At 63.1% G+C, this 22922-nt stretch overlaps 1 protein-coding gene across 1 annotated transcript; it reads left to right on the top strand.

Annotated features, from left to right (window-relative positions):
- The first annotated feature begins 1763 nt into the window (after positions 1-1763).
- Positions 1764-9581, top strand: SLC35H1 (solute carrier family 35 member H1). Its single transcript, XM_075916194.1, is given in 10 exon segments — positions 1764-1862; positions 1864-1896; positions 1898-1910; positions 5078-5141; positions 5373-5445; positions 5587-5755; positions 6883-6966; positions 7935-8110; positions 8697-8826; positions 8923-9581. Coding segments are annotated over 10 exon segments (930 nt in total). The 5' UTR covers positions 1764-1778; the 3' UTR covers positions 9027-9581.
- Positions 9582-22922: the final 13341 nt, after the last annotated feature.

The raw sequence follows: 22922 nt of genomic DNA, 5'->3' as shown, positions 1-22922 counted from the left end.
GGGGCTGTGGAGTCTTCCCGGGGGGGGGAACACACGGGGGGGGGCTTGTGGAGTCTTCCCGGGGGGGGAACACACGGGGGGGGCGGGCTGTGGAGTCTTCCCGGGGGGGGGGAACACACGGGGGGGGAGCGGGCTGAGGAGTCTTCCCGGTGGGGAACACACGGGGGGGGCTGTGGAGTGTCCCCGGGGGGGGAACACATGGGGGGGGCTGTGGAGTGTCCCCGGGGGGGAACACATGGGGGGGGCTGTGGAGTCTCCCTGAGGGGGGGAACACACGGGGGGGGCTGTGGAGTCTCCCTGAGGGGGGAACACACGGGGGGGGCTGTGGGAGTCTCCCTGAGGGGGGAACACACGGGGGGGGCGGGGGAGTCCCCGGGGGGGGGGAACACACGGGGGGGGGGGGGGGGAGTCCCCGGGGGGGGGGAACACACGGGGGGGGACTGTGGAGTCTTCCCGGGGGGGGAACACACGGGGGGGGCTGTGGAGTCTTCCCGGGGGGGGAACACACGGGGGGGGGGCGGGCTGTGGAGTCTCCCCGAGGGGGGAACACACGGGGGGGGCTGTGGAGTCTCCCCGAGGGGGGAACACACGGGGGGGGCTGTGGAGTCTCTCCGGGGGGGGAACACACGGGGGGGGGCTGTGGAGTCTTCCGGGGGGGGGAACACACGGGGGGGGGCTGTGGAGTCTCCCCGGGGGGGGGAACACACAGGGGGGAGCGGGCTGAGGAGTCTCTCCGGGGGGGGAATACACGGGGGGGGGGCTGTGGAGTCTTCCCGGGGGGGGGGGAACACACGGGGGGGGCTGTGGAGTCTTCCCGGGGGGGGGAACACACGGGGGGGGGGTGGGCTGTGGAGTCTCCCTGAGGGGGGAACACACGGGGGGGGCGGGGCTGTGGAGTCTCCCCGAGGGGGGAACACACGGGGGGGAGCGGGCTGAGGAGTCTCTCGGGGGGGGGAACACACGGGGGGGAGCGGGCTGAGGAGTCTCTCGGGGGGGGGAACACACGGGGGGGGCGGGCTGTGGAGTCTCCCGGGGGGAGAACACACGGGGGGGGGCGGGCTGTGGAGTCTCCCTGGGGGGAGAACACACGGGGGGGGGGGCGGGCTGTGGAGTGTCCCCGGGGGGGGGAACACACGGGGGGGGGCTGTGGAGTGTCCCCCGGGGGGGGGAACACACGGGGGGGGGCTGTGGAGTGTCCCCGGGGGGGGGGAACACACGGGGGGGGGCTGTGGAGTGTCCCCGGGGGGGGGAACACACGGGGGGGGCGGGCTGTGGAGTCTCCCCGGGGGGGGGAACACACGGGGGGGGGCTGTGGAGTGTCCCCGGGGGGGGGGAACACACGGGGGGGGGCTGTGGAGTGTCCCCCGGGGGGGGGAACACACGGGGGGGGGCTGTGGAGTGTCCCCGGGGGGGAACACACGGGGGGGGGCGGGCTGTGGAGTCTCCCCGGGGGGGTTTGCAGAGCGGCTCTCGGCTCGTGCTGAGAGTATCCTTGTGGCCCTGGTCTAGCCGGTGCTGGGTGCTGCCGTGAGGGAAGGGGCCTGGGCTCGATTACTTTCGAGGTCCCTTCCCGTTCTAGGAGTCTCAGGGGAGCAGGGCAGGGTGGGGCGGGGTGCTGGAAAGCAGCTGCTGGTGGGTGTATGGGTGGCGGGGGGATGCGGGCTCCAGGCACAGGGAGACTTGGTGGGAGCTGACAACGGTGGGTAACTCGCAGGCTCTTGTGTCGGGTAACAGGGTGTCTGTCTCTCTTTCTGCAGAGTTTCCATTTCCCTCTTTTTATGACCCTGCTGCACCTCCTGGTTATTTTCCTGCTCTCTGCTCTGACCAGGGCCCTGATGAGATGCTACACCAAGAGGTCCCGGTGTGGTGCTGTCCTGGACTGACTATCTCAGAAGGGGTGGCTCCAACAGGTACATCTAGTCATGAAATGGGGGGTACGTGGGCATTGCCCATAGAATGGAGGGAAGAGATCCCTCTACTTTTTCTGTCCAGCACAAAAATCATTAATTTACAGATCAAATTGTTGAAGTAATGAAAAAAACAAAAGGTTCAGGGGGAGCCGAGTTAGTCTGTAACAGGAAAAACTTAACACCACCAATAGTCTAGTAGCATGTTAAAGACTAACAAAACATGGAGATGGCATCATGAACTTTCGTAGGCACAACCCACTTCTTCAGATGACTGCAGTATAGTAAGTCCAGATCCAAAAATAAATAAGGGGGCGGGGAGAGAAGGAAAACGGGGAGGAAAGGAAGAAAAAGAGAGACAGCGAGTAAATAATTTCAAGAGGCTGTAAAATAACAACGTGAGCCACAGCTTCTGGCAAGATATCTGGGTTCTGGTGGCCGCAGCATGTCAGTGTTTATGCTTTAACTAAGAAGATGCTGTATGGATTGTACTAGCCATGCTTTATGCTCATCTTGACATTAGATATGCCTTTGTTTTTGATGTTACAGGCTTTTGTACTGAAATGTCACTGAAATGGCCAGGGAATCCTGGGGGTGTGGTAACTTGTTAGGAAACTTCAGGGCTGTTGACACCTGGTAAGATGTAGGAAGCAGTTTGGGATGTGGGATAAGCATCTTCATTGAATGGCTCCTGCTGTAATGATCAGGAGTCAAATAGCTGATGCTGATGATAGTTAATTCATCATGTTTAGATTTGGAACCTCCTTATAGCTGTTAAGTATCAGAGGGGTCGCCGTGTTAGTCTGAACCTGCAGAAGCGGCGAGGAGTCCTGTGGCGCCTTAGAGACTAACCGAAGTGTAGGAGTATAAGCTTTCGTGGGCAAAGACCCACTTCCTCAGATGCATGAAAAGCTTCTGCTCCTACACTTCAGTTAGTCTCTAAGGTGCCACAGGACTCCTGGCCGCTTCCAGCTGTTCACACCTATGAGGATAATTGTTTCTGGCTATCTGCAGGGAGTGGCGTAAGGCCATGTTTTCAAGACTTTAGACAGAAAGTGGGCAGTCTGCTAGCGTGGAACAGTGGTCCCCAACCTTTTGGGACTGCCGTGCGCCCGGGTGCAAGAATGGCTTGGGATGGTCCTGGTCACTCAGCAGGTGCACATAAATGCCCCGGCAGGCGCCATGGCGCCCGTGGGCACCGCGGTGGGGACCACTGCTGTAGAATGACCATGGGGTGGAGGGGGATGTGCATGTGGACGACTAAGAGAGTGGCCAGCTGGGGGGAGGGTTCGGGATGCTGCTGGTCACTGTATGTTGCTAAGGTGCCCATGCTGCTGCTGGGCATGATTGGCCCAACCCTCCCCTTCTGCCCCTCCCTAGCCTTTGGCCCCAGCACCAGACAGCAGAGGGTGGGGAGGCCTGAGCCCTGATGAGCGTGAGGCAGGACTCTCCGCCCCTAGTAGCTACAGTGCACCCTGCCTCCAGCTCTGACACTTGGACGGCCGGACAGGGCAGCCCCACCGCCCTGGCTAGTCCCTGGGAGCCGCTGGCCAGGCACACTCCCAGCCATTAGTGCCCCCTCCCACACCCAGCCTCCTGCCCTGGCTCCTGCACCCCCCACATTTCTGCCCTGACTTCCCCCTCCCCACCCTGACTCTTGCATCTCCCAGCCCCCTGCTCTGAGTCCCCCCCCCCCCCCACACACATCTCCTAACTCTCTGCCCTGGCTCCTGCACCCCCACATTTCTGTCCTGACTTCCCCCTCCCCACCTCCCCACCCTGACTCTTGCATCTCCCAGCCCCCTGCTCTGAGCCCCCCCCCCCCCACATCTCCTAACTCTCTGCCCTGGCTCCTGCACCCCCACATTTCTGCCCTGACTTCCCCTCCCCACCCTGACTCTTGCATCTCCCACCCCCCTGCTCTGAGCCCCCCCCCCCACATCTCCTAACTCTCTGCCCTGGCTCCTGCACCCCCCACATTTCTGCCCTGACTTCCCCCTCCCCACCCTGACTCTTGCATGTCCCAGCCCCCTGCTCTGAGCCCCCCCCCCCACATCTCCTAACTCTCTGCCCTGGCTTCTGCACCCCCACATTTCTGCCCTGACTTCCCCCTCCCCACCCTGACTCTTGCATCTCCCAGCCCCCTGCTCTGAGCCCCCCCCCCCCCCCCACATCTCCTAACTCTCTGCCCTGGCTCCTGCACCCCCACATCCTTCCATTTGTTACAAAGAAAATGAGTCTGCGCAGTCCAGGTTGTATCTGTGTTTGTAGAAGGACTTGCATGGCAATCTAGAAAGGCTTCCAGTCATAAAGTAAGTGTGGAACTTATTTTTCTGATCACTTTCAGCCCTTTAATTTATGATGAGTGACGCATTTATGTTAGTTATTTCAACAAGTTTTAGTCAAGGGGATTTTGTGTGGGTTTTTTTCCTTTTTGCCATGCTAATGCACAAAGGTGTAATACTCAGGCTCAGCTGCTGCAGTTCTTCATGTCTAGAAGTGAAATGAAAGTACATGCCCTGATAACTGTCCCACTAGTTCAGAACTGGAAACCTTGCTTACTCAGCTGCACAGGTTTCTTTGAACATCCTGATTTGATCTTCTCTGCTCTGGTTCCTTTCTGAGAGAGCCTGGTTCCTGGTCGCTGTCATGACTTACTGAAACCTGCCTTGGTGCCCTGAGAGCCCCTCTCCCTCCTTATGTGACCACATCTTCCCTCTTACCTGTGTTCCGCAGGAGCAACACAGCTGTTGGTCCCAGAGGGAGGTTCATGTGTGGGGCACAGGACTTTCCCAGGAGTCCAATGAGAGGCCACCCTGCCAAATGGAATCACTCCCAGCTAAATGCAGAACCCTTCACACCAGCGTCCGCGTAGGAGTCCTCACTTCACCCAGCTACCTTCTCAGAAGGGTTACAAGCTGCAGACGCCAGTGCGCCTAAGCCAGAGATCGCTGTTTGAACTTACTCATGGGACCGCTCAGGTGTTAGTGGCAGGTACTAATCAGAGAATAGGCTTGAGAGAGGACTACAAGGACTCGTGAATGTTTTTGACGGTTGCCCTAGGAGACTGTCCCGGGCACACGCAGTTGCCTGGGGCAGCAGGACACGCCTGACAGCACTGTCTGATTTGGTGACAGCCCGTTAATGCCCAAGGATTCTTGTTTCTTTAGCTTTGTCGACTGCTTTGGACGTTGGACTGAGCAACTGGAGCTTCCTGTACATCACTGTCTCCCTGTGAGTAGCAGCCCCCCTCCATCCTGGGAGACATGAGTAGTGGGTTTTAGTGCTCTGGCAGAGCCAGGCAGCAGGTCCAGGCCTGGGCACTAGGCCCTATGGGGCAGTCTTGAGGTTCCAGACCTGTGGTGATGGGTATTGCTTGGGGCTGGCTGGCCTGGATTCCCAGGGTGCGGGATTGGCAAGTGCGACATGGTGCTAGAGAATGATTGTGTGTTTTCACCTTCCCAGTTACACAATGACCAAATCCTCTGCCATCCTCTTCATCCTGCTCTTCTCCCTGATCTTCAGACTGGAAGAGCTGGTAAGGACTGGCGTGCTGGGAGCCCCTTGGGCGTTCCCTGAGATGGGGGGCGGTGCCGTGGGTGTGCAGTCCCAGGAGGGGAATGGCTCTGGAGGAGCAGAGCAGCTTGTCCCTGGTGATTCTGTGTTTGTTCTTGCTCAGAGAATGGCGCTGGTGCTGGTGGTTCTGCTCATTGCTGGGGGGCTCTTCATGTTCACGTACGAGTCCACCCAGTTCAATACGGAGGGGTTTGTGCTGGTGCTGGGGGCCTCCTTCCTTGGGGGCATTCGCTGGACTCTCACCCAGATGCTCATGCAGAAGGCCGAGCTGGGTACGTTGGGAGGCAGGAAGTGAAGGGGCAGTACAAGCTCTGGGGCAAATAGGGGAGGCAATGGGGAGGGGCAGCCTCTACCTGCCCCCCAGGCGGGGGAGGGAATGGGGAGGGGCAGCCTCTACCTGCCCCCCAGGCGGGGGAGGGAATGGGGAGTGGCAGGCTCCACACACACACACACACACACACACACACACACCCCGAGGTGGGGGAGGGAATGGGGAGTGGCAGGCTCCACACACACAGACACCCCCCAGGCGGGGGAGGGAATGGGGAGTGGCAGGCTCCACACACACACACACACACACACACACACACACACACACACACACACCCCGGCGGGGGAGGGAATGGGGAGTGGCAGGCTCCACACAGACACACGCACACACACACACACACCCCGGCGGGGGAGGGAATGGGGAGTGGCAGGCTTCACACACACACACACACACACACACACACACACACCCACCCACCCCCCCGGCGGGGGAGGGAATGGGGAGTGGCAGGCTCCACACACACACCCCCCCCCGGCGGGGGAGGGAATGGGGAGTGGCAGGCTCCACACAGACACACACACACACACACACACACCCCGGCGGGGGAGGGAATGGGGAGTGGCAGGCTCCACACACACACCCCCCCCGGCGGGGGAGGGAATGGGGAGTGGCAGGCTCCACACACACACCCCCCCCCGGCGGGGGAGGGAATGGGGAGTGGCAGGCTCCACACACACACACACAGACACACACACACACACCCCGGCGGGGGAGGGAATGGGGAGTGGCAGGCTCCACACACACACCCCCCCCGGCGGGGGAGGGAATGGGGAGTGGCAGGCTCCACACACACACCCCCCCCGGCGGGGGAGGGAATGGGGAGTGGCAGGCTCCACACACACACACACACCCAGGCGGGGGAGGGAATGGGGAGTGGCAGGCTCCACACACACACACACACACACACCCCGGCGGGGGAGGGAATGGGGAGTGGCAGGAGGCAGAGTCTGTCACTGGGTTGAGGGGTAGGGTGGTTGCCCTAGGAAGAGAACCAGTGAAAGCTTCTTTATGGGATGCCTCGTCCCCCAGCCGTTGCTGACAGATCTGTCCCTGACTCTCCTCCCGCAGGGCTTCATAATCCCATTGACACCATGTTCCACCTGCAGCCGCTTATGTTCCTGGGGCTCTTCCCTCTCTTTGTTGCATTTGAGGGTGAGTTGGCTGGGGGCGGGGGGCTCTGGCTGGGGGCGGGGGGCTCTGGCTGGGGGCTCTGGCTGGGGGCGGGGGTCTCTGGCGGGGGGCTCTGGCTGGGCAGGTTGCTGTCCTGGAGATGAATCGTATAGACACGAGAACAACTTCCTGAATTTGCAAAGTAGATGGGTGGGTTTAGCTGCATATCCCATCCCCCTCCTGGTCTTCCCTGGGGGCACCCACCTGCGGCTGAGAACTTCTCGTGCTCCATCCCAGCAGAGCAAGGTTCTGGGGCGGCAGTTCTCCTGCGTCTCACCACGCCAGGTACCCGCCAGCCTTCACAGAACAAGCCCCATTTTGTGCTTGGGAAAAGTAGTGAGAAGGAACAGAACAGCCTACAGGTCACCGCATCACTAGCATAGGCCTGTGGAAGGGTCCTGTCTTTCACCCCTCAGCTGTTTGCTCTCCGGGTTTCAGGTCCTTCAGCCCTTGGCTTTGGGCCTTGGATCTCTGCCCTCCTGTAGCAAGTCGTCAGGACTCAGTGGCCCTCTCCTCGGGGGCGTCCCAAGGCTGGGATTTTTACCTCCCTGCTGTTTGCATTAGTCGCCCTCCATTGGTTCCAGCTTTTTCAGGAAACCATCCCCAGTGAGCCAGGAACACGCGCAGGCCGCAGGCGTGAGTGTTCTGCAGCTCGTACCGTCTGGCCCGTCTCCGTGAGGCTTGTTGAGCTTTTCCTGTTTTAAATGTGACCGCACTAGGGCCCCCGACCCTTCGGCGCGTGGGACCCGCAGAGAGCCTAGGGCGGCCCCATGCTGGCGAAACGTTGAGTCCGTGCTCAGCCCCCTCCTGGCACGAGGGACAAGCGGCAGCACTTTTGCTGTGGGGCGGAGAGGCACAGGGGTGGCGCTCGCTGCCTGTTGCTCCGTAGGGAAAGGGCTCCGTTATTCCCGTGTCACACTTGGCTTCCCTGCCCCTTCTCTTGATTCCAGGGCTGCCGCTGTCCACGTCGGAGAAGCTGTTCCGTTTCCACGAGGCAGGGCTGTTGCTCGCTGTGGTGGGGAAGCTCTCCTTAGGGGGGTTTCTTGCTTTTGGTCTGGGCTTCTCCGAGTTCCTCTTGGTCTCCAGAACCTCCAGCCTCACTCTCTCCATTGCTGGCATTTTTAAGGTATGGCGCAAAGATCCCCTGACAGTGCAGCCCGGAGCAGCCCCGACAGCGCCAGAGCAGTGAACCCTGCTCAGGGGTCCCTGATGCCCCCCGGCTGGAGCTGCCACCCCCTGCCCTGCAGATCTGTCTGCTTCCACTGAACTGGCCTCTTGCGATGCCCCTGCCTGCCTTCCATTGGGACCCTGCAGCAGCGAAGGGCAGAGGCCATAGGCTCTCCTGCCAGAGGGCTCAGGACATGAGGGGTAACGCTCCGGCTCCAGGGCATGGGACTCGCCTTCGCTAAGGGCTTTGGGTCCCTCCCCTGCGCAGGCAGCCGGGTTCCCGTCTGCAGGGTTCCCTGCCCCCGGAGAAAGCCGGTGCTGGTGACTCTGCGATTGGAGAGTGGACACAACGTCCCGCCTCTGATCTGGCAGATGCTGCGTTTCTTTGTATCCTGGGCTCCGCCCCCGAGCGCCAGTAGCCTCGTCTCTGGGGAGGGAGCAGACCCCCCGGGTGGTGCGTGCGGACACCGGGCCGCATGGATCAGCCTCGCCTTGGTTTCTCCAGCTTCCTGCCCTGCCATCTGACCTGTTCTCTCTGTGTCAAGGAAATCTGCACTTTGCTGCTGGCCACTCGCTTGCTGGGAGACCGCCTGACCCTCCTGAACTGGGTGGGCTTCGCCGTCTGCCTCTCGGGAATCTCCCTGCATGTCACTCTCAAAGCCTTCAGTTCGAAGGGTAAGGTTGGGCACCTGGTCTCGGCAGGGCATCTCCAGCCCATGGCATGGCCCTCAGTAGGGAGGGGAGGGACTAAGCTCAGCTGTCTGTGTCTAGGGGAAAAGGAGCCAAAGCCGCACAAAGGGACCAGCTCTAGCCCTGACCTGGAGCTGCTGCTGCGGCACAGTGAGCCCGAGGAGGAAGAGGAGCTACAGCGCTGACTGGCCTTGAGCGCGGCGCCCTGCTCCAGCTGAGCAGCAAACGGGTCGAAGAATCCTGGGCTGCCGGCTCCTCCAGTCGGGCGTGAGAGGCTCTGGAGCTGATGGGCCCACTGCTCAGGTCCCTGGAGCCTGTGGGTGAGCCAGGCAGCGCTGCGCACTTCCCCTTGAGGAGCTGGAAGAGTGGGGGGGATGGGGCGGGGGCCCGCGGACTGTTGAGTGAGGGGCCCATGGGCTGCAGGACTCACCGGGCTCCGGTGTCGGCGCCAACGAGTGAAAGCAGAGGGGCCCCTGCGGGGCTCTCCCCCACAGCTTCGCCGCTCCGAGTCCGTAGCGTTCTCTGGAGCTGGGGGTGGTGCAGAAAATCTGGGACTTGCCCCCGTGGGGCAGCCGTTGCAGCCAGGGCTCTCCGGTCCCCGCTCGCAATGGGAAGAGGCTGCTCCCTCTGCCTGCTGGGTTCCGGGGAGGGTATGACCTGCTGGGCAGGGCGTCTGGGCAGCACATTTCTTCATTGAAAAGTTCTGATTTTTCACGGAAATAAAAGACGCCAGCCCCCTCCTCTGCGTGCGGCTGTAGATGTTGTGAGCCTGCTACAGCAACTCCCTCTGCCGCCAGGGGAGCCGGTCCCTCCACCTTGGCACTGTCCTCTGGGATGCTCATGCTTCCGCTTGCCTGGAGAGTCTGTCCCTGCCTTGTGCAGCCAGCGTGGCGCTAGCCTGCAGCCTTGTCCTCTCCAGGAAGTGGTGCAGAGAGCTGCAGGCTGTCTCCTTGCACGGCCCCTCCACACCGGGCCTGAAGCACAAGCAATGCCCTGCTTCCGCCGGGAGGAGGGAGACGCGCACAGGGCCAAGGAGGCGGCGAAGGGTTTAGTGGCAAGGGTTCCAGCGGGAGCTGGTGTGACAGCGCATTGGGGGTCCCCCCTCTCCTGCACCCCCGAAATGGCACGAACAGACTCCGCCAGCCGGTAGAATAGAGGTGGTTTATTGCTTCTCCAGAATACAGCACAGCACAGATGTCATCAGGTTACAGGGCAGGCCTAGGATGCCTCAGCCCCCCTTGATATGGGGGGGGTCTCGGCTTCTAAACCCCCCAGCCTGTTGCTGAGGCTGCTTCCTCCATGCTCCCAGACAGAAACTCACTCACTCTCCTCCAGCCCTGCCCCCCAGCCAGGGCAGCATCCACCTTCCTTTATTCCTCTCCATGGGGGTAGCTGGTCTGACCGGTTGAGAGATCCCTTTGCATAATGACCCATCCCTGTCCTTCTGGGCTGTGGTAGTGACGGCGCGTTGGGGGTTCCCTGTCTCCTGCACCCCGAAATGGCACAAACAGACTTCACCAGCCGGTGGAATAGAGGAAGTTTATTGCCTCTCCAGGATACAGCACAGCACAGATGTAGTCTGGTCCCAGAGCTGGGCTAGGATGCCTCAGGCCCCCTTGAGATGGGGGAGACTGGGCCCCTAAACTCCAGCCCCTTCTCCTAGGCTCTCCTCCATGCTCTCCCACAGTAACTAACTAAATTCCCTTGCAGCCCTGCCCCCCCAGTCAGGGCCGCATTCCACCTTCCTTTGTTCCTCTCCATGGGGGGGTGTCTGGCCACTGGTTCAACCAGTTTGGCCTTACCTCTGCCTAGCGAGGTTTTCCCTGCTGGGTCTTGCTCCAGACAGCAGGGGTCACCACAGCCCAGCAAGTACCCCCACTACGTCACAGTTCTCCCCCCTCCGAGAGCGAACTGAGCAGGGTCACTCCGCTCGTGACCTAGGGAAGTTCGGGTCCTCTGCGTGGGAACCCGCCCCGGGGACATGGGTGCTCCCCTTGACTCAGGCCGGCCGTGGCAAGGCCCCACATGAGCTGGCTTCCCTCTGTCCACTCGCCGCCCCGCTCCAGGGCGACTGGCGCAGGCCTGTCCTCGGGGGTCACTCCCACCCTTCCGCTGGCCTTGATCTCTGGCCAGGGTCTCTCGGGCCGGGGCCATGAGCCCAGTGAGCCTTCTCTGGACAGCCAGGGCGGCTTCCACCCCCGAAGCTCCATCCAGGGAGGACTTCCCCTCCCATAACTCTCTCAGCAAACCCAGAGGGTCTATCTGGGGTAGAGACCCCCAAGCCGCTTTCCTCCTGTCTTGGGCCTTCCCGCCCCTCTGGCAGGAGTCACAGGACCGGCAGTACCGCTGCACGGCTGTAAAGATTCCCGGCCAATAGAAGTGCTGGAGCAGCTTCAGCCGGGTGCTCCGGATCCCCCGGTGGCCCCCAACGGGGACGTCGTGGGCCAAATACAGCAGCTTGAGGCGATACTTTCGGGGGACGACCAGCTGCCGCTGGACCCCCCATGCCCTCGCCTTCCTGGGGGGGAGCCACTCACGGAACAGGAGCCCACGCTCCCGCAGGAATCTCTCCTGGCCACCTCTCCCCCGGGGCTGAGCTGCATGGAGGCCAGCCTGGTCCCTCAGCCTCTGCAAGGAGGGGTCTGCCTGCACCTCAGCCTGGAATTCAGCTGCTGAGGCAGGGATCGGGACCTGTCCCCCACCTCTGCCTAGGTCCGGAGTCCCAGCCTGGCTGGACCCCGTGTCCACTGGGATGGGACCCTGAGGATGCTGCCAGGAGTCCTTCCCTGGACCCACGTTGTCAGCCCCCCGCTGGCTCTGGCTCTGGGTAGTGACTAGAGCCAGCTGGGATTCATGGGGCCACTCCTCTAGGTCATTCCCCATCAGCACCTCGGTGGGCAAGTGCGGGTGCACCCCCACTTCCTTGAGGCCCTCCTTGGCCCCCCATTTCAGATGCACCCTGGCTACAGGCACCTTAAACGGGGACCCGTCTATGCCCTTCAGGGTCAGCTGCGCGTGGGGTAGTATCCGCTCCGGGGCCACTATGTCGGATCGGGCCAGAGTCACCTCTGCCCCCGTGTCCCAGAAGCCCATCACCTTCCTACCATCCACCTCCAGGGGTATGAGGCACTCGCTCTGCAGGGGCCGTCCTGCCCCCACCCGGTACACGGAGAAATCCGCCTCCTGAGAATCAGACCTCCCAGGGGAGGTGCACTGAGCATCCTTCCCCTCTCTCTGAGCTGAGGTTTGCCTGCCAGCCCCTGCCTCTGGGGCAGCCTGCCCTTCCTCCCGCCCCAGCCAGTTAACCCTGGAAAGTTCCCGGTCCCGGGACCTGGTGCACTGAGCCCTCTTGTGGCCTTTTTGCCCACAGCGCTGGCAAGTTAGGCTTTGGGCTGTCTCTGTCCAGGCCCTGGCTGGTTCTCTGGGGCGCAGACGACCTGTTCCTTGGTCTCGCCCCGTAGTTGACTCCCTCCGTCGCTCAGCCGAGATCCGGTCTCTGCGCGGTTCCCTTTCTCTCCGGGACTCCCGTTCACACCCGGACCGGCTCTCCGTGAACTCGTCCGCCAGTCTCCCGGCCTCCTGGGGATTCTCTGGTCTCCGGTCCTTGAGCCACAGCCTCAGTTTGGGTGGGCACGCTTCATAGAACTGCTCCATCAGGACCAGCTTGAGCAGCTCCTCTGCGGTCTGGGCTCCGACTCCAGACACCCACTTGCGGCAGTATTGCGCCAGGCGGGAGGCCAGGTCCACATAGGTCTCCCGTGGCCCTTTCTGTACCTCCCGGAACTTCTTCCTGTACATCTCGGGGGTCAGCCCGAACTTGTGCAGCAGTGCCTCCTTGACTCGGTTGTAATCCCCTGGCTGTAGGTCCTCCAGCTGACTGAGCACTCCGGCCGCCTCCTGGTTCAGTGCGGGGATGAGCTCCTGCAGCCAGTCAGCTGGGGGGACCCGTTGCAGTCCACAGGCCCTCTCAAAGGCACTGAGGAACCCGTCTATGTCACCCATGACCTTCAATTGGGCCACCACGAGCCTCTCCAAGCGTCTGGCAGTCCTGGGACCTTGGGGCTCATCCGCACTTGGCGCAGCCGGTGCCCCGCCGGTTCTCCGCTCTGCCATGGCCAGCTCATGCTGTCGCTGCCTCTCTCGATCTTGGCGCTCCTTCTCTCGATCTTGGCGCTCCCTCTCTCGGTCCTGGCGGTCCTTCTCTCGGTCCTCTACTTCCAATTCCCTGATCCGCAGCTGGATCTCCAGCCGCCGCAGCTCCGCTGGGCTGCCCCTTGCCCTAGATGGGCTACGGCTTGCAGGCCTCCCGGGAGACGCTGTCTCATCTCTCCGTTGGGTTCCAGCGCTCCTCCCCCTCTCTGAGCCTGACACACTCTCAGGGGGGGTCTGGCTGCTTCCCCTGGGGACAAGATCCTGGCCCTGTGGCTGGTCATTCTCTTCCAGCTGGGTAATCAGCTGGGCCTTGGTTGCTTTCTGCACAGGCAAGCCCCTCTCTCTGCACAGCCCCACCAGCTCTGCCTTCAAGAGTTGGGCGTAGGCCATCTGCCCGCTGGTCCCCTTGGTGCAGACTCACCAGTCTAGTGCTGCAGCGCCCCACGATTCCCAGGAACCGCTTCGCTCTGTCTCCAGCACGCCTGGCTCCAGGGCTCTTGCTTCTACTGCGCCTTGTCGCTTGCCGCTGGAAGCTCCATCCACGGGGTGCAGTGCATCCCACTTCTGACACCAGTGTGACGGCGCGTTGGGGGTTCCCTGTCTCCTGCACCCCGAAATGGCACAAACAGACTTCACCAGCCGGTGGAATAGAGGAAGTTTATTGCCTCTCCAGGATACAGCACAGCACAGATGTAGTCTGGTCCCAGAGCTGGGCTAGGATGCCTCAGGCCCCCTTGAGATGGGGGAGACTGGGCCCCTAAACTCCAGCCCCTTCTCCTAGGCTCTCCTCCATGCTCTCCCACAGTAACTAACCAAATTCCCTTGCAGCCCTGCCCCCCCAGTCAGGGCCGCATTCCACCTTCCTTTGTTCCTCTCCATGGGGGGTGTCTGGCCACTGGTTCAACCAGTTTGGCCTTACCTCTGCCTAGCGAGGTTTTCCCTGCTGGGTCTTGCTCCAGACAGCAGGGGTCACCACAGCCCAGCAATTACCCCCACTATGTCACACCCATCCCTGTCCTTCTGGGCTGTGGTACCGGCGGCAGCCAGTGGGGTTACCACAGACCCATAGAAACCAGCAAGTTCCCCCCCCCCCCCCCCCACTACGTCACAGTTCTCTCCCCTCCGAGAGCGAACTGAGCAGGGTCACTCTGCTCGTGACCTAGGGAAGTTCGGGTCCTCTGCGTGGGAACCCGCCCTGGGGACATGAGTGCTCCCCTTGACTCGGGCCGGCCACGGCGAGGCCCCACATGAATTGGCTTCCTCTGTCCACTCACCGCACCACTCCGGGGGGACTGGCACAGGCCTGTCCTCGGGGGTCACACCCACCCTTCCGCTGGCCTTGATCTCTGGCCAGGGTCTCTCGGGCCGGGGCCATGAGCCCAGTGAGCCTTCTCTGGACAGCCAGGGCGGCTTCCACCCCCGATGCTCCATCCAGGGGGGGCTTCCCCTCCCATAACTCTCTCAGCAAACCCAGAGGGTCCTCTATCTGGGGTAGAGACCCCCAAGCCGCTTTCCTCCTGTCTTGGGCCTTCCCGCCCCTCTGGCAGGAGTCACAGGACTGGCAGTACCGCTGCACGGCTGTAAAGATTCCCGGCCAATAGAAGTGCTGGAGCAGCCTCAGCCGGGTGCTCCGGATCCCCCGGTGGCCCGCAATGGGGACGTGGTGGGCCAAATACAGCAGCTTGAGGCGATACTTTCGGGGGACGACCAGCTGCCGCTGGACCCCCCATGCCCTCGCCTTCCCGGGGGGAACAGGAATCCCCGCTCCCACCGGAATCTCTCCTGGCCACCTCTCCCCCGGGACTGAGCTGCACGGAGGCCAGCCTGGTCCCTCAGCCTCTGCAAGGAGGGGTCTGCCTGCACCTCAGCCTGGAATTCAGCTGCTGAGGCAGGGATCGGGACCTGTTCCCCACCTTTGCCTGGGTCCGGAGTCCCAGCCTGGCTGGACCCCGTGTCCACTGGGATGGGACCCTGAGGACGCTGCCAGGAGTCCTTCCCTGGACCCACGTTGTCAGCCCCCCGCTGGTTCTGGCTCCAGGTAGTGACTAGAGCCCACTGGGATTCATGGGGCCACTCCTCTAGGTCATTCCCCATCAGCACCTCGGTGGGCAAGTGCGGGTGCACCCCCACTTCCTTGAGGCCTTCCTTCGCCCCCCATTTCAGATGCACCCTGGCTACAGGCACCTTAAACGGGGACCCGTCTATGCCCTTCAGGGTCAGCTGCGCGTGGGGTAGTATCCGCTCCGGGGCCACTATGTCGGATCGGGCCAGAGTCACCTCCGCCCCCGTGTCCCAGAAGCCCGTCACCTTCCTACCATCCACCTCCAGGGGTATGAGGCACTCGCTCTGCAGGGGCCGTCCTGCCCCCACCCGGTACACAGAGAAATCCGCCTCCTGATAATCAGACCTCCCAGGGGAGGTGCACTGAGCATCCTTCCCCTCTCTCTGAGCTGAGGTTTGCCTGCCAGCCCCTGCCTCTGGGGCAGCCTGCCCTTCCTCCCGCCCCAGCCAGTTAACCCTGGAAAGTCCCCGGTCCTGGGACCTGGTGCACTGAGCCCTCTTGTGGCCTTTTTGCCCACAGCGCTGGCAAGTTAGGCTTTGGGCTGTCTCTGTCCAGGCCATGGCTGGTTCTCTGGGGCACAGACGACCTGTTCTCTGGGCTCGCCTCGTAGTTGACTCCCTCCGTCGCTCAGCCGAGATCCGGTCTCTGCGCGGTTCCCTTTCTCTCCGGGACTCCCGTTCACACCCGGACCGGCTCTCCATGAACTCATCCGCCAGCCTCCCGGCCTCCTGGGGGTTCTCTGGTCTCCGGTCCTTGAGCCATAGCCTCAGTTTGGGTGGGCACGCTTCATAGAACTGCTCCATCAGGACCAGCTTGAGCAGCTCCTCTGGGGTCTGGGCTCCGACTCCTGACACCCACTTGCGGCAGTATTGCGCCAGGCGGGAGGCCAGATCCACATAGGTCTCCCGTGGCCCTTTCTGTACCCCCCGGAACTTCTTCCTGTACATCTCGGGGGTCAGCCCGAACTTGTGCAGCAGTGCCTCCTTGACTCGGTTGTAATCCCCTGGCTGTAGGTCCTCCAGCTGACTGAGCACTCCGGCCGCTTCCTGGCTCAGTGCGGGGATGAGCTCCTGCAGCCAGTCAGCTGGGGGGACCCGTTGCAGTCCACAGGCCCTCTCAAAGGAGCTGAGGAACCCGTCTATGTCGCCCAGGTCCTTCAGTTGGGCCACCACGAGCCTCTCCAAGCATCTGGCAGTCCTGGGACCCTGGGGCCCATCCACTCTTGGCACAGCCGGTGCCCTGCCAGTTCTCCGCTCTGCCATGGCCAACTCATGCTGTCGCTGCCTCTCTCGATCTTGGCGCTCCTTCTCTCGGTCCTGGCGGTCCCTCTCTCGGTCCTCTACTTTCAATTCCTTGATCCGCAGCTGGATCTCCAGCCGCCGCAGCTCTGCTGGGCTGGCCCCTGCCCTAGATGGGCTACAGCTTGTAGACCTCCTGGGGGAAGCTGTCCCGTCTCTCCGGTGAGTTCCAGCGCTCCTTCCCCTCTCTGAGCCTGACACACTCTCAGGAGGGGTCTGGCTGCTCCCCCTGGGGACAAGATCCTGGCCCTGTGGCTGGTCATTCTCTTCTAGCTGAGCAATCAGCTGGGCCTTGGCTGCTTTCCGCACAGGCAAGCCCCTCTCTCTGCACAGCTCCACCAGCTCTGCCTTCAAGAGTCGGGCGTAGGCCATCTGCCCGCTGGGCCCCTCGGTGCAGACTCACCAGTCTAGTGCTGCAGCGCCCCACGATTCCCAGGAACCGCTTCGCTCTGTTTCCAGCACGCCTGGCTCCAGGGCTCTTGCTTCTACTGCGCCTTGTTGCTCGCCGCTGGAAGCTCCATTCACGGGGTGCAGTGCATCCCACTCTTGACACCAGTGTGACGGTGCGTTGGGGGTCCCGTGTCTCCTGCACCCCCAAAATGGCATGAACAGACTCTGTCAGCCAGTAGAATAGAGGTGGTTTATTGCTTCTCCAGAATACAGCACAGCACAGATGTCATCAGGTTACAGGGCAGGCCTAGGATGCCTCAGCCCCCCTTGATATGGGGGGGGTCTCGGCTTCTAAACCCCCCAGCCTGTTGCTGAGGCTGCTTCCTCCATGCTCCCAGACAGAAACTAACTAACTAACTTCCAGCCCTGCCCCCCAGCCAGGGCAGCATCCACCTTCCTTTATTCCTCTCCATGGGGGTAGCTGGTCTGACCGGTTGAGAGATCCCTTTGCATAATGACCCATCCCTGTCCTTCTGGGCTGTGGTACCGGCGGCAGCCAGTGGGGTTACCACAGACCCATAGAAACCAGCAAGTTCCCCCCCCCCACTATGTCACAGCTGGCATGTAGCTGCCTTAGCTCCCCATGCCAGGGAAAAGCGGGGGGGTCAGGCTAGGCCTGCTCTTCCCTGCCAGCCTGTTCTCAGAAATGGACAGCAGGTGGCACCAGCCACCATAGTCCACAGGCCTGTTGTCCTGCATGCCCTGTCGAGCCCCACCGAATTCGGGCCATGAATAGGGCTGCCAGGCGTCCAGTTTTGAACCAGACAGTCCAGTATTTGAGCTTTCTGTCCGGGAAACAAACAGGAACTAGAGCTGATAAAATAGACATGGCCAGTATTTTCTCAATCAGCTGTAATGTCGATTGTGATGTCACGGCGAGCATGGCCAGTGTTTTCTCAATCAGCTGTAATGTCGATTGTGATGTCACGGCGAGCATGGCCAGTATTTTCTCAATCAGCTGTAATGTCGATTGTGATGTCACGGCGAGCATGGCCAGTGTTTTTGTTGAAACCATCTGGCAGCCCTAGCCATGAAGAGCGTGCCGCAGGGTGTGACATCAGACCTTGCTCTGGGATCTAGCTACTGGCAGCAGAGGGGCAGGGCTGGGAGTGCCTACCATTGACTGGGCTCCCCTGCTAGTCTGCTGGGCAAGGTAGGGACAGGCAGGCCCTGGAGGGGGGAGATCAGACCCACCTCCAGGTATCTCCTGCAGCTGCTGAAAGCTTCCAGACTGCTGCCTTCAGATGTGAGAATGGCAGTCCCCCAGCCTCCTGCACCAGCTGGTCAATCCCCATGACCCCCTTCAGGGTGGTTCTATGGCGGCTCTGACCCCCATTCGCAGATGGCTGTCCCCCCCGGGCACTGGCCTGACTCTGCTGGGGCAGTCCAGCTACCTCGTCGCTGGAGTCGCTGTCCCGATGGAAGGGCCTTTGGAGTCCCTGGCTGGCACCTTCCGGAGCCTGGCAGCTGTTCCTGGGAGGAGGAATGAAAATCCCCAGATCCCTGGCCGGAACAAAGAGCTCAGAAAGCTGCTTCTCCAGGAGCAGGCAGCTGCTGCCCGGGAGGTTCAACACCCGCTGCTCTAGGGGGCAGAGCAGACGCCTCGGCTCTGGCGGGTGGGTTCTGGGCAGAGCAGAGCAGTGGCAGTGTGGCTCTGCCTTCCCGTCTGCAGCTGGAGGCACAGTCTGGCGCTCTGGGTCCCTGGGCGGGGAAGAGAAGCAGGAGGACACCTGCTGCTTGGCTTTCACGTCCCGGTATGTGCCTGGGGTGGGTGGGGGTCGTTGGCAGGAGGAGCATTCGCCCCCTCCGTGAGGGCAGCTTGGCGCTGGGCTGGCGGCAAGGGGCCACGTCCCGTGTTCTGTGCGGCTCGCCAGTTGAGAGCCACGGTGGAGCTGTGTCCTTTCCTTTCCTGCGCATGCATTAAACATGCCCCTGTGGGGAGCTCAGTAATGCTTGTATTAATAGTTAATTGCTTCCTGTGCCTTGGCGGGGAAACGCGCCTCTGAGCCCTCATAAATCCAGGCAGGGATCCTGCGCTAACAGGCGCTGGGGTTCATTGCGGGCACCTTCCCCAGCTGCCGCTGCTGTCGTGGCATTTAGCGAATGATAAATGTCAGGGGAAAGGAGGGGCTGGCTTTCTGGGGCCTCTGAGGGCTCTTGGGGGGAAGGGGGCTCGTGCATCTCCAAGGGTCCGTGTAGAGAGGCAAGTTCGTTTTGCTTTCTAAGAATGAGACCTGGTCCAATTCTGGCTGCCTCTCTGCCCCTGGGGGCCCTGTCGGGAGCACCGAGCAGCCCAGGATTGGCTCGCTGTGGGCTGGCAGCCTCGGCCGGGCCATGCTGGGTATGCTGCCTGGTGCCCGCAGCTGCAGTGCCTTGGAGGAGCTGGCCGAGGGGAAGACGTAGCGCCTCCGCCCCTCTCTAAGGCAGGAATGCAGGTCGAGCGGTAGCGAGTGGCACCCCCGGCTTTGGTGCTGCACCAGTGTCGCAGGTGGTGCCTGGAGGGCAGGGGGTCGTTGCCAAACCAACCTCCAGCGAGTTTGCTATTGGTGGAAGGGGCTGCGGGCGACAGCCCCAGCCATTGAGTTCTCTGCTCGGGCAGGAGAGCACACGCGGCCTCCTCCCCCTCAGGAGTCCGGGCATGTGTTGTCCCGATGTTCCTCCCAGAGGGTAGCACCTGCACGGCTCTTCCCCCTGGACCCTTCTGGCATCCGACAGCTGGGCCTGGCCTTCAGTGTCCCTGCTCCTCAGAAAGGAGGCGACAAACCAAAAACCTCCACCCTGGGCCTGGGTGAAACGGAAAAAGCTTCCAAGACCAGGGAGGGGAGGGCAGAGGCTCTGCTTGGGCCCGGAGGTGTCAGCCCCAGCGCTGCACCTGGAGCCTGAATGGTTAACTAATCCTCAGACTGTGTAAGCGCTTCGCTTCCCCAGTGCAGCCCTCGGCGGGCCAGGGAGCCACAGGGCCAGCCAGGCCGTCTCCGCGCCAGTCCCCAGCCGAGACCCAGCTGCACCGCCTCGGCACCGAGCTCCCACCCAGGCCGTCTCCGTGCCCAGCCCCCAGCCGAGACCCAGCTGCACCGCCTCGGCGCCGAGCTCCCACCCAGGCCGTCTCCGTGCCCAGCCCCCAGCCGAGACCCAGCTGCACCGCCTCGGCGCCGAGCTCCCACCCAGGCCGTCTCCGCGCCAGTCCCCAGCCGAGACCCAGCTGCACCGCCTCGGCACCGAGCTCCCACCCAGGCCGTCTCCGCGCCCAGCCCCCAGCCGAGACCCAGCTGCACCGCCTCGGCGCCGAGCTCCCACCCAGGCCGTCTCCGCGCCCAGCCCCCAGCCGAGACCCAGCTGCACCGCCTCGGCGCCGAGCTCCCACCCAGGCCGTCTCCGCGCCCAGCCCCCAGCCGAGACCCAGCTGCACCGCCTCGGCGCCGAGCTCCCACCCAGGCCGTCTCCGCGCCCAGCCCCCAGCCGAGACCCAGCTGCACCGCCTCGGCGCCGAGCTCCCACCCAGGCCGTCTCCGCGCCCAGTCCTCAGCCGAGATCCAGCTGCACCGCCTCGGCGCCGAGCTCCCACCCAGGCCGTCTCCGCGCCCAGCCCCCAGCCGAGACCCAGCTGCACCGCCTCGGCGCCGAGCTCCCACCCAGGCCGTCTCCGCGCCCAGCCCCCAGCCGAGACCCAGCTGCACCGCCTCGGCGCCGAGCTCCCACCCAGGCCGTCTCCGCGCCCAGCCCCCAGCCGAGACCCAGCTGCACCGCCTCGGCGCCGAGCTCCCACCCAGGCCGTCTCCGCGCCCAGCCCCCAGCCGAGACCCAGCTGCACCGCCTCGGCGCCGAGCTCCCACCCAGGCCGTCTCCGCGCCCAGCCCCCAGCCGAGACCCAGCTGCACCGCCTCGGCGCCGAGCTCCCACCCAGGCCGTCTCCGCGCCCAGCCCCCAGCCGAGACCCAGCTGCACCGCCTCGGCGCCGAGCTCCCACCCAGGCCGTCTCCGCGCCCAGTCCTCAGCCGAGACCCAGCTGCACCGCCTCGGCGCCGAGCTCCCACCCAGGCCGTCTCCGCGCCCAGTCCTCAGCCGAGACCCAGCTGCACCGCCTCGGCGCCGAGCTCCCACCCAGGCCGTCTCCGCGCCAGCCCCCAGCCGAGACCCAGCTGCACCGCCTCGGCGCCGAGCTCCCACCCAGGCCGTCTCCGCGCCCAGCCCTCAGCCGAGACCCAGCTGCACCGCCTCAGCACCGAGCTCCCACCCAGGCCGTCTCCGCGCCCAGTCCTCAGCCGAGACCCAGCTGCACCGCCTCGTTGCTGAGCTCCCACCCAGGCCGTCTCCGCGCCCAGCCCCCAGCCGAGACCCAGCTGCACCGCCTCGGCGCCGAGCTCCCACCCAGGCCGTCTCCGCGCCCAGCCCCCAGCCGAGACCCAGCTGCACCGCCTCGTTGCTGAGCTCCCACCCAGGCCGTCTCCGCGCCCAGCCCCCAGCCGAGACCCAGCTGCACCGCCTCAGCACCGAGCTCCCACCCAGGCCATCTCCGCGCCCAGCCCCCAGCCATGCCCCGGCCCTGCTAGGAAAATGCTGTGGTCTCCGAGCCAAGCCCCCAGCAAAAGCAGCACAGAGCTGAGCCTTGGACATGCTGCCGGAGCCATATCATCTCAGAGCCTCGCCTTGGCTGTGCTGCCAGAGCTACGTGGTCTGGGGGTCCCTAAGACAAGGAGGCACTGGGTGCAGCAGGTCCAAATGAGCATGCTCGCTACGAGCAGGCTGGCAGGGCCTGTTACGTGCCCGTCTATGCTGCCTTGGGCTGGGAGCTTCAGAACCACCCGAGAGGGCTCACCCCACTTGAAGGGACACTGCCCGATGCTTTACGCTGTCCTTTCTCACCCTGCTGTTTTGTTTCCCCCTTGCTGTGCTGCATCTTAGCTCGGACGATGAGCTTCCTGGGGCAAGACCGTGAGCAGTTCAGGGATTTCCGTTGCATTGTCTTGTATTGCGTGGCCTTTGGGCCCCTGGAGGAACGGGCCCCAGATTCTCCCCATCATGAGGAAGAACAGTCGCCTGCTTTAAAATGAGCCTGCTGCGATTGTGTGGTCAGCTGACTCCAGGGCCTGGGGCTTTGAGGAGAACAGGATCGCAAAAGTTGCCCTAAAATCCCCCGCTGGCTGTGCTGGCTCCCCAGTGCAGGGCGGGAGCCGCTCCCCTCAGGCGGGAGTACCGCATGTGGCCACGAGCCATGCCACGTAACTGGGGGCTGTTGGGTTTGAGTGGGGGGACCGACAGCGGGGCTAGGTAAAGCTGGGCTGGTAAGCAGGGTCACCAGGCAGAGGCTGAGCCATTGCTTAGGCAGAACCCACCTCCTGAGCTCCAGCCAAGTAGCAAGGCCTGTTGTCACTGCTAGGAACAAAGCCAACGAGCAGGCAGGGAGCTGACTGGGGCCTAGGCAGACGGACCCCCACGCATGCCTGAGTGGGCTGAGTTCGTAGGCCTTGCAGAGCAGCCAGGAAATGGGCAGGCTTAGGGGTGAAGAGTGGGGGCGGGGGGTTTTGTTGCACTCGTCAGTCCTCCTCTTCAGGTCAATAATGCAGCTGTTTTGGGTCTAGATCCCTGGCTAGCCACAGACGCCCCAAGGGAAGAGCCACAGGTACTGACCCAAGTGGGCCTGCCGGACCACCGTGGCTGATGCCTGGAGTTCTCTCTGAAGGGGGAATCGCCAGGGGCCGTCTGAGGGGTGCGGCCAGAGCCGGTGGCTATGGGGAGGCGTTCAGAGAGGTGCGGGAAGCTCTGCAACGCGCCATGAGGTGCCCAGAGCGGTTTGGGGGCTGCACCAAGAGCACATTCCCAGGCCACCTGCCTTCACTCGGCAAGTTGTGTGATAAGCCCAGGTCCTGCCGCCGCCCGGGGCCTGAGTCGGGAGAGCTGAGCCCGATGCGCGCCCGTGGAGGTGCTGTGCGAAGGGTGGGAAGGAGCCGACACGGGGGGCCGTTCACCCCAGAGCAGCGGAACGGTCCAGAATTGTATGTGCCAAGTGCGTCGGGTCACTGGGGCCGCGCTCTGCCGGGCGGCCCTGGGCCGGGATCCGCTCCCAGCTGTGAGCACGGAGGGAGCTGCAGCACGGAGGCTCCCGCGGTGGGAGCTGCCAA

Source organism: Pelodiscus sinensis, unplaced genomic scaffold, assembly GCF_049634645.1.
Source record: "Pelodiscus sinensis isolate JC-2024 unplaced genomic scaffold, ASM4963464v1 ctg98, whole genome shotgun sequence".
NCBI lineage: Eukaryota > Metazoa > Chordata > Testudines > Trionychidae > Pelodiscus > Pelodiscus sinensis.
This window is presented reverse-complemented; position numbering and strand designations above follow the sequence as displayed.